General features: G+C 45.9%; 1 protein-coding gene across 2 annotated transcripts in view; it reads left to right on the plus strand.

Annotated features, from left to right (window-relative positions):
- Positions 1-3,529: 3,529 nt before the first annotated feature.
- Positions 3,530-10,792, plus strand: part of map1sa (microtubule-associated protein 1Sa) — a 24,919-nt gene continuing 17,656 nt past the window's right edge. For both annotated transcript variants that reach the window (XM_020516754.2, XM_020516755.2), the window contains exons 1-2: positions 3,530-3,681; positions 6,423-6,524. In XM_020516754.2, coding sequence (XP_020372343.1) covers positions 3,570-3,681; positions 6,423-6,524 — 214 coding nt within the window. In that variant the 5' untranslated portion in view covers positions 3,530-3,569. The remainder of the gene's footprint in view (positions 3,682-6,422; positions 6,525-10,792) is intronic.

A 10,792-nucleotide genomic window follows, 5' to 3' on the forward strand; every position in this document is an offset into this window, starting at 1 on the left:
CTGGACTGACCTATCCCCTTCCTAACTCCCTACCTACACTCACCTTTACTGGCTCCATCCCCGCCTCTTCGACCTGTTTGTTTCCTCTCCACCTATCCTCTCCTCTATCCCTCTTCTATCCGCCTCCCACTCTCTCCCTATTTATTTCAGAACCCCCTTCCCCTCCCCCTTTTCTGATGAAGGGTCTAGGCCCGAAACGTCAGCCTCTCTGCTCCTATGATGCTGCTTGGCCTGCTGTGTTCATCCAGCCCTGCACCTTGTTGTCTCGGATTCTCCAGCATCTGCAGTTCCTACTAAGCCTGCTCCACCATTCAGTACAATCATGGCTGATCATCTACTTCAATGCCTTTTTCTCCACTAGCTCCATTTCCCTTTACATCAGTGGGAATTAGAAATCTGTCAATCTTTACTTTAAACATACTCAAAGGCTGAACTTCCACAGAGCAAAAATTCACAAACCTCTGAGTTTAAAACAATATTCTTCATATTTTAGATAGAAGTGGCTTTCTCCTTATTTTTAAACTGTACTCCCTGGTTCTACACTCCCCAACTAGGGGAATGTTACCTGTCTCTACCCTGTCTAACACTTTCAGTATTTTGTACATATCAATGAGATCACCTCTCATTCTTTGAAACTCTAGTGAATACAGGGCCCAGTTTACCCGATCTCCCTTCACAGGACAGTCCCGCTATCCCAGGAACAAGTCTGGTGAAACTTCACTGTTCTCCTTCTACGACAATAATATCATTCCTGAGATAAGGAAACAAACTACACACAGTACTCCAGGTGAGCTCTCAGCAAGCTCTTGTACAACCGAAACATGACTTCAGTCCTCTGTACTCCCTCTTGCAATAAAGGCAAGTGTTCTATCAGTTTTGCTGCAGCTCCATGTTAACCTTTAGTGACATATCGACAAGGACAGCTACACTCCTTTAATTTTGATTTAGTTTAATTTAGATAACAGTGAGGTGCTGCATTTTGTAAAGGCAAATCAGGGCAGGACTTATACACTTAATGGTAACGTCCTGGGTGTGTTACTGAACAATGGGACCTTAAAGTGCAGGTTCAAATTTCCTTGAAAGTGGAGCCACAGGTAGATAAGATAGTGAAGAAGGCATTTGGTATCCTTTTGTTGGTCAGTGCATTGAGTATATGAGTTGGGAGGATATGTTGAGGCTGTACAGGACATTGGTTAGGCCATTTTTAGAATAGTGCACACAATTCTGGTCTCCCTGCTCTAGGAAGGATCTTGTGAAACTTGAAAGGGTTCACAAAAGATTTACAAGGATGTTGCCAGGTTTGCAGGGTTTGAGCTTTAGGGAGAGGCTGAATAGTCTGGGGCTATTTTCCCTGGAGCGTCGGAGGCTGAGGGGTGACCTTATAGAGGTTTATAAACTCATGAGGAGCATGGATAGGGTGAATAGACAAGGTCTTTTCCCCAGGGTAGGGAAGTCCAAAACTAGAGGGCATAGGTTTAAGGTGAGAGGGGAAAGATTTAAAAGGGACCTAATGGGCAACCTTTTCACGCAGAGGGTGGTGCGTGTATGGAATGAGCTGCCAGAGGAAGTGGTGGAGGCTGGTACAATTACAACATTTAAAAGGCATCTGGATGGGTATATGAATAGGAAGGGTTTAGAGGGATGTGGGCCAAATGCTGGCAAATAGAACAAGATTTACCTAAGCTACCTGGTCAGCACGGATGAGTTAGACTGAAGGATCTGTTTCTGTACTGTACATCTCTCTGACCTTTTACATGTACACTTTCCAACTTCTTACTATTTAAGAATGTGCTGCACATCTATTCTTCTCACTAAAATGGATAATCTCACATATATTCCATCTACCAATTCCTTGCCACTCACTAATCCTGTCCAAATCCTCTTAAATCCACTGTACATCTTCCTTGCAACACACATTCCCACCTAGCCTTATGTTATCTGCACACTTGGAAATATTACATTTAGTCTTCCTGTCCAAATTGTTAATCATTGATATAGATTGTGAACTACTGAGGCCCAAGCACTGATCCTTGTGGTACCTAACTAGTCATAGTCTGCCAACATGAGAATGACCCATTTATTCTAATTCTCAGCTTTCTGTATGTTAACCAAAATTATTAATCCATGCCAATGCATTACCTCCAATCTCATGTGCCTTAATTCTGTGAACAAACATCCTGTGTGGAACGTTATAGAATCACAGAATCCCTTAGTGCAGATAGAGAGCATTCAGGATCTTGAGTCTTACCCAACCCTCCAAAGAGCATTGGGTTTCTAATCCCTTGGATTTCTAATCCCGGGAGATTTCTTGTATTTTCCTCACTAAAGACTGACACAAAATAATCATGTAGTTGCTCAGCTATTCTTCATTATAAATTCTCCTGACTCTGCCTGTAACACACACATGATTGTCTTAGCTAAATGTTTCCTTTTTTCATATCTATACAAGCATTTACAGTCATTTACACTTTTTGCTAGTGTACATTAATATTCTATTCACCCTTTCATTATAAAGTTCTCAGTCCTCCTCTGCTGTATTATAAAATTCTCCCAATCCTCAGGTTTACCAGTATTGCTGGCAACATTATAGGCCTTTCTTTTCAGTTTACACAATTCTTAACTTGCTTTGCAATGACTGACATTTTGAGGGGGTATTTGTGTCTTGAAGGAATGTATATTATGTCATAATTATTTAAAGACTTTCCACTGCCTATGTACAATCATATCTTTAATTTATTTTCACAATCCACCTCAGGCAATTTGCTTGTACCTTCATAATTTCCTTCAGATTGAACTACTTCACTTTTACAGGTATAATTCTATTGCCACTTAGCCAGAACAAATGCTTTTACAACAAGATTATTAATTGGCCCTTTCTTGTTACATAATACAGAAGATAGCTTGTTTGAGTTGGATCTTCAATCTACAGAAAATCATTGCTAACAAACTCCAGAAACTCACTCTCCACAACCTTGTTCATTACATTTACATAGACTAGGTGCAGATTGAAATTAACCATCATTACTTCACTTGCTCCCTCTCTCCTTCTTCCTCCCTCCATCCCATCCTTCCACTTCCCTCCCATCCTTTTCTCCCCCATCCCCTCCCATCCTTTTCTTCCCCTCACCACTCCCCTCCATCTACTGTCTGCCATTCCCTCTCACCTCTCTCTCTCCCATCCCTTTCTATCCTATTCCTCTCTACCTCTTCCTCCCATCCCTCCCCTCTCCTTCTCCTTCTCCCTCCCTCCCCTTCTTTCCTCTCCATCTCTCTTCTGCCCTCCGTTCATCCCTCTCTCCTCCTCCTCCTCCCTCCATCCCTCTCCCTCCCTTCATCCCTCTCCATCTCCATCTCTCATCTCCATTTCTCCTCCTCACTCCATCCCTTTCCCTCTCCATCTCCTCCTCCCTCCGGACCTGGAACTGGGTTCTGCGATGTGGCCGGTGGGGGGCTGAGACCGGAAGTCGGTGGGGGGGGGAGGGTACAAGCCGCTGATTGGTTGGTTTTTCAGCTCCTGCTGCGGATTTACTGAGTCGGCGTCGGCGGCGGCACCGAGACCGGGAGCGGGGATGGCGGTGGCCGCCTCTGGGAACGGGCAGCGCAAAGCCTCGGCCCTGGTGGTAGTCGGAGAGGCCGGGAGGCCCGAGCTGTTGTCGGATGTGATCGCACAGATTCGGCAAGGTGAGAGAGCCAGCCCCGAGGCCCTTTGCCCTTTGCCCTTTCCGGGGGTATCGGTGCCCCTCCCGCCAACACCGGCCCGTACGGTATCGCAGCCGCTCAGCGCCCTTCCCCCGGGTGGGGGTATCGGGATGCTGTAAATATTCAATCCCCCTCCCCCTATCCCAGGGTATTTGATGGGGGGGGCATTGGGAATGTTGAATTCCCGCTCCCAGTGGTTACCAGGAGCTGGTTAATGTGGAATACCCCCGTCCCCCCCCCCCCCCCCCGCCGCCGCCGCCGCCGCCGCCGCCGCCGCCGCCGCCATCCTGGGGTGTCGGGGCTTTGCGGCTTCAGGCGGGAGCAACGAGTCGCTAACCCGGGAACGCGCTTTGGGTGGGGCGGGCTGGGCTGATAGCACGGGATTACCGCGGGATTTTGCCTCTAACGGGGGTAAATGTTGCCGCTTGTAGGGGCTGTTAGTCTCTACTTTGCCGGATCGCCCTGGATCCCCCGGGGCCTGTGTCCGGGAAGCGGCTCTGGGTAGAAGGGGAAGCTCAGGGCCAGGCTGCCGGTCCCCGGGAGGGTGAGCGGAGGAAGGTGGGGAGAAGGGGCAGATAACCGGGCTGATGACCGGGACAGGGGATACCGTGTTGCCGGAGTTTCCAGGACCCGGTTTAACAACCCCCTTCCACCCACCGCCCTCCGTCATTGCTTTTATATATAAAAAAATACTCCAACAGAACAAAAAGGCGGTTTGTGATTTTTGTTTTGAGGGCGGCGTGGGTATATATTAATGTCTGTGTGTCCCCGGGCGGTTTGTAATCCGAGCTGCATTCCCACCTATCTGTGCAGCGACACAGTTTGAATTTTTGAATGTATTCCCGCAGGAACGCCTGCTTGGGCCGGATTAGCGGGAGATATCCCACTCCCACCGCCACCCCCCAAAAAACATTGTAGACTGGGGAGATATTACCATCTCCATCCGGATCTCCGACACAGTGGATCCCAGGATCAGCGACAAGCCGATCGAAGTGTGATCAACCATGCTCTGAGGAGTCACCGGACTCGATATTATTGCTTTATTCCCACAGATACTAAGTTTCTCCGGCTATTTCTGTTTTTGTTATAAACCCTGGTCGGGACCTGTTTAATATTCCAGAGCTGGACACAATGTGTCAGTTTCATGTTGGATTTCCAGTCAGGCGGATACAATGTGTCCGTTTCCGTATGTGACCGATACAATGTATCGGCCTACAAAGAAACCCACACAATGTCTCCATTTCCATATGTGGCCAATACAGAGCGTCGATTTTATCTTCTACCTCGTCTCAATTTCCTGTTCCTACTGTAACTACTGTCACTGGGGCTACAGGAAAACGCTAAACTAAAACAAAGAACCGCGGATGCTGGAAGTCTGACGCAAAAACCGAAATTGCTGGAGAAACTCAGCAGGTCTAGCAGCGTGTGTGGGGTGACAGCAGTTAACATTCAGAACAGTTCTGAAGAGGGTCACGATTCAAAACGCTTTCTCTCCACAGATGCTGCCAGACCTGCAGAGTTTATCCAGCAAATTGTTCTTGTTGTGAAGCTCAAAATCTTGTTTATATTTGCTGCTGCTCCGCCCCCCCCCCCCCCCCCCCCCCCCCCCAAATTCCTGTTGGACTTCAAATGGTGTGTGTCACCCAAAGTCTCCTAGAAGTACCTGTGGAAGAAAACTTGATTTCTCTTGTTTACTTTTTAAACCATCTCTGACTGACACCCGGGTGGCTCGGTGATTAGCACTGCTGCCTCTCGGTGCCAGGGATCCAAGTTTGATTCCAGTCTTGGACATCTGACTGTGTCTGTGTGGGTTTTCTCCCATAGTCTAAAGATGTGCAGGTTGGTGGGTTGGCCATGGTAAATTGCCTATAATGTGAAGGGATGTGCAGGCTAGGTGGATTAGCCATGGGAAATGCAGGATTACAGGGATCAGGTAGGGGTGGGTCTGGATGGGATGCTCACCTACAGGGTGGACTCAATGGGCTGAACAGCCTGCTTCTATGCTGTAGGGATTCTATGAAAATTCTATGACTGTTTTCAGTGCAGATCAATCATGTGTCATTTCCTCAGTGATGACAGCAACTACTCTATTTGTAATTTAAATCAGTGCCCAGTAAATTGTGGATTTGAAAAAAGGGAGGGGGTGTAGGCGTCGCTCTGCATTTGTGCTGGTAAAATCTTAAGAATTAACATTTCAGGTCAATTATCTTTGGTCAGGACTGATGGTTGGGGAATGGTTCATGGATCAGTCCTGTCATTAGGAGCCTGGAGTGGATAAAACGTAATTGAGGGTGTTTGAAAAGTAAAATAGAGATTAGCCAGTTGTAAAATGTTCCTGCTGCTCGAGCTGTAGCAGCATTGGGATTGAACTATCCATGTGCTCTAACAAACTGGAGGCTGGTCAGAAAAAAAAAATCAAGGAAAAATGGAATGTTGTTTTGGTTTTAGCTGGAGTTAAATGCAGAGGGGAGGAAGTGGTCATGTGAGTCTGTAGGCTGTGATGAGACTTCCCCAAGTGATTGAGCTGAAATGGTTACATGATAAGTTTGTGCTGGATGGAGTTTGTCAACAGAAGCAGCATTTCATCATCCCCAAAGCCCAACCTCTTCACGCTAAAGGTTGACATTTCTTACACCTCCCTGTCCACTAGCTTTGAGGTCTTTCTCTTAATCACATATGCACACACCTCTGCCATGCCCTCACTGCTGGTGTTTCTTCTCCAGGGATCCTCTCCTGGGACATCGATGCTGCTGCCTACAGCCTGGATGAACAGCTCAAGCTTTTTGTGTCCAGACATTCTGCAACATTTCCCACAGAAGCAAAAGGTAAGAATTGAATATTATTTGTTGCTGTGGTTATGTGATGTGTGAACACTGGGTGTTTTGGGGATGATTTCTTCTGGGTAGTATACATAATATTCTCTTGTTTTTCTTCCAGTAATGGCTCTGGGATCGTTTACAGCCACCAGACTGGGCTGGGCCTCTGTTTAATGCTTCATCTGGAAGGTGGCTCCTTTGACAGTACAGCACCTTTTCAGTGCCATGTTTTGGAGCATGTGCTTTGTCACACACACGCTCTATTACAGTCCCTTTAATCATAGCTCACTGAGCTAGTCTCCTTGAGTGAGGTGTGAAGATTTCCACAAATAGCTTTTTGGACCCTCAGGGCATCAAGGTGAGGAAGTGCAGCGGTGTTGATTTGGAGGGTCAGCTGTGATCTTCTCAAGGGGCCACCTAGCTTGCTCCAGGTCCTTTTAATCTGAGCTGTTTTGAAATCCATTTTCTTAATCTCCATGCTTGTGAATAGAATGCACTGTCTGGGAATGTGATGTAGACAAGTTCAATTGAGGCATTCACAAGGGGTATTGGATGGTTATTTGGATAGAAATGGTGGTAGAGATATGGGAGAAAAAGGCAGGAGATTGGCACTAGGTAATAGAACCAGTACAGGCATGATGAACCAAATGGCTGCCTCATATGCTATAAAAATTGAGTCTATTCTGCTTTTGATGAATGTGAAGAGAGTGGTATGGTTTGTCTGCAGTGTGACTCTTATCATTTGCCTGGATTATGATCTGTTTTGGGTTCCTCCTCCTCATTTCAAAGATTACTTTTCCCCTGGCCCTGAGTTTGGAGGAGTTTGTGTTAGATTCTGTCTGAGTGTTGGAGGCAGGTGTGGGGAGTGTTTATGTTGGAATCTCTGCCATCTGTAGCCATGTGTTTTGTCTGGTTTCTGGCCCTGGCCCTGGCCCAGGCCCAGGCTCTCGCTCTCTGAGAGACTGGGTTTAGTGATCGAGCAGTGAGCTGTACGTGGTTTGACGTGGCCTGTATGAGGGGCGTTCTAACAACTGCACATAGCTCCAGTACATGTTGTAGATAGCAGGAGTTCTTGCAAAAGCTAATGCCTTGTAAACAGTTATAAATGTTAAATATACCACCTTACATAAACGATCGTATCTGATAACTTGGCCAAAATTAGCAGTAAAAGATATTTTGAATAATCTGTTCATTTTGGTGCATCAATCAACAAAGTGTGTGAGTGAATCATGCTTTAATCCAGACTAACACCTCCCCTTGATATTCAATGGCATTACCATCACTGAATCTCCCACTCACATTATCCAGAGGCTTACCATTGACCATAAACTGATCTGAACCAGTCATATCAATACAGCGGCTATCACAGCAAGTCCGAGGCTGGGAATCCTGCAACAATTAACTCGCTTCCTGACTCCCCAGAGCCTGTCCACCATCTGCAAGGCACAGGTCAGAACTGTAATGGAATGCTTCCTACTTGTCTGGATGGGTGCAGCTCCAATAAAACCCAAGCAGTTTGACATTATCCAAGATGTAGGATTTCAGTTGATTTGCACCCCATCCACCACCTTAAATCATTGACTGCACTCCCCCATTCCCTCCAGTACCACAAAAACAGGCGGCACTATTTGCCATCTGCACTGCAGCAGTTTTCTAAGGCTCCTTTGAAAGCATTCTCTAAAGCCACAACCTCCATCAATCCTGGTTCCTTTATTGTAATGTGTTCAAAATCCTCAAACTCCCTCACTATTAGCAGTGACAGTGCCTTTTCCATCTGAACTGCAGAACTCCAAGACAACAGCACCCCATCACCCAGGGATGATCTCAACATTCTGTGAAATATTTAAAGGGAGAGAGAGATTGTCACAGTTAATGAAATATGACCCAACGTCAAGGAAGCCAGCTGCTGGGACTATGGGATTAAATATACTCCCCTGTGACTTGCTGCTTTTCCACTAACACTAGCAGAAGATTTGGGGAGTTCACTCATTGAGCTGCTGAATAATTATTGCTTAATCAACATCATCAAAGCAGATTGGTTATTACTTTTTTCTAAAACGCACACAGCATTGCTGTGCAAGAATTAACTGTCACACTCACCATCACAATAGTGGTGTGAATTTTTTACATTATGCCATTAGCTGGGAAGTGCTCTGGGATTTCCAGAGGGCTTGCATTTATAAATAGAGATTCCTTGGTTGTGCTGAATCTGAATGTTATTTGACTGGTTTCTGAAACTTTTCACTGTGCTCATCAGGATAAAGGCCAGAAAACCAAATATCAAACAATCACCACAATTTTATACCCCAAGTTGGAAGGGATGTTGATTGGTTAGCAAAGAGACACTGGCTGATCTATTGCCATGGAGAAAGCAGCAGAGACCTACCAGCTTCCCCTGTGTCCAGACCATCGTCATACAGAACAGAAACAGACCCTTTGGTCCAACCAGTCCATACTGACCATGTTCCCAAACTAAGCTGGTCCCACTTGCCTGCATTTGGCCCATAACCCTCCAAACCTTTCCTATTCATGTATTTATCGAAATGTCTCTTAAATGTTGTAACTGTACCTGCATCTTGGAAGTTCATTCCACACATGAACCATTCGGTTATTTAAAAAAAAAATTGCCCCATATGTCCTTTTTTTTTTTAAACCTTTCTCCTCACTTTGGGGGGAAAAAAATGCCCCTAGTTTCGAAGTCACCCCCAACTCCCTAGGGAAAAAGACCCTTGCTATTCAACTTGTCCATGCCCCTTATGATTTTATAAACCTCTACAAGGTCACTCCTCGAGCTCCTATGCTCCAGTGAAAGAAGTCCCAGCCTGTTTTTATAACTCAAACCCTCCATTCCTGGCAATATCCTGGTAAATATTCTCTGAACCCTCTCCAATTTGATAATATCCTTCCTTTTGCAGGTAATGTGATTTTCAAAATTTTGAAGGGTGCAAAGTTTAAACAAAATCCTTCTTCGCAGCAAATGCACACGACGATGCCCCCACCACCTCCTCCTCCTCCTCCCCCTCCTCTTCCCCCCCCCCCCCACCCAGCCAACCAATGATAGTGCAGCTTCTAGCAAATGTCACCTAGCCACATTAGGAACTCCACTGATGATTGTTGGGTGTTAAAGCTGTTGGTGCACCTGGGATAGTTCAAGTGCTGAACAGAGTATCCAGGGGCGACACGTCCTTGTCCTGTTACAAATGACCAGAGGAATGTGTTTTTTCTTGATTCTCATTCTATTTCAGGATGTACAGCCTGCATACCTGATATCATACCAATACTGATATTCATGCACAGCGTTGCTCAATTGTGTGGTAGGTAGGTGGCAACATCCTTTTAGTTGAAATTACCACTGTACAGCTGCCTGAAATAATTCCTTAACCTGTTTAAAATGTTTTGAGATTCTTTACCTTTGCAGGGTATTTGGAGGTGACAGGAATTCCCCAAGTTTAACCATTGTGGCCTTAGGGCTATTTGGAGTTTGAGATGGTGCTTGTTGGCTTGGTGGGATCTTGCAGGTGACCACTCACCCAGAAATATATTCCCATTCCTTCGATGTCGCTAGATCAAAATCCTGGATTTCCCTCCCTAGTAGCATTGTGATACACCCTACAGACTGCAGTGATTCAAGAAAGCCATTCACCTCCACCCTCTCCATGGCAATTGGGGTTGGGTAATAAATGCTCCCACAGCCCATGGAGAGTGAGTTTCTCAGGAAACCCAGGATTGTGTTGTACTGCGCGATCACTTGGAGATCAGTTTTAATCTTTGCTTTCTAATTTGAAAGGCATCGAGAAGATTGTTTACTTTCAATTGCTGCAGTATCAAATACCACACAGCAGCAGTTGATGGAGAGCTAGTGAGTGTTATCCTGTTGAGTGACATTGTTGTGACCTGGTTGGGATGTGGGGGGAGAATCAGGCTGCACTGAAACACAATGCTTTCATATTTTTCTGTTAAAAGCCTTTACATCGATTGTGATGAATCGTAAAACATTTTCTGGTCTCGGTTGCCACCTGACTGAGTCTGCAGTTTGCACTGTATGTTTTCTGTTTGGTTTTTTTTTTTTTTTTTTGCTTATCATTTGTCCACCTGTCTGGATGCTCCCAGGTTGGTTGCTTTGGATGGGATGATCCGCTGATCCTTCCTGATCGGTTTTATAGTGGATCCAGAGCCTCTGTGGGGCAAGAGGGTGGGATATGAATCTCCTAAGCTGTACCAACATTGTCCCCTTGTTGCTGAGGAAGGGCCTGGGCTTGATTCTAGAACCTGCGCCC

This window comes from Rhincodon typus, chromosome 29 (genome assembly GCF_021869965.1).
Source record: "Rhincodon typus isolate 14 chromosome 29, sRhiTyp1.1, whole genome shotgun sequence".
Lineage (NCBI taxonomy): Eukaryota > Metazoa > Chordata > Chondrichthyes > Orectolobiformes > Rhincodontidae > Rhincodon > Rhincodon typus.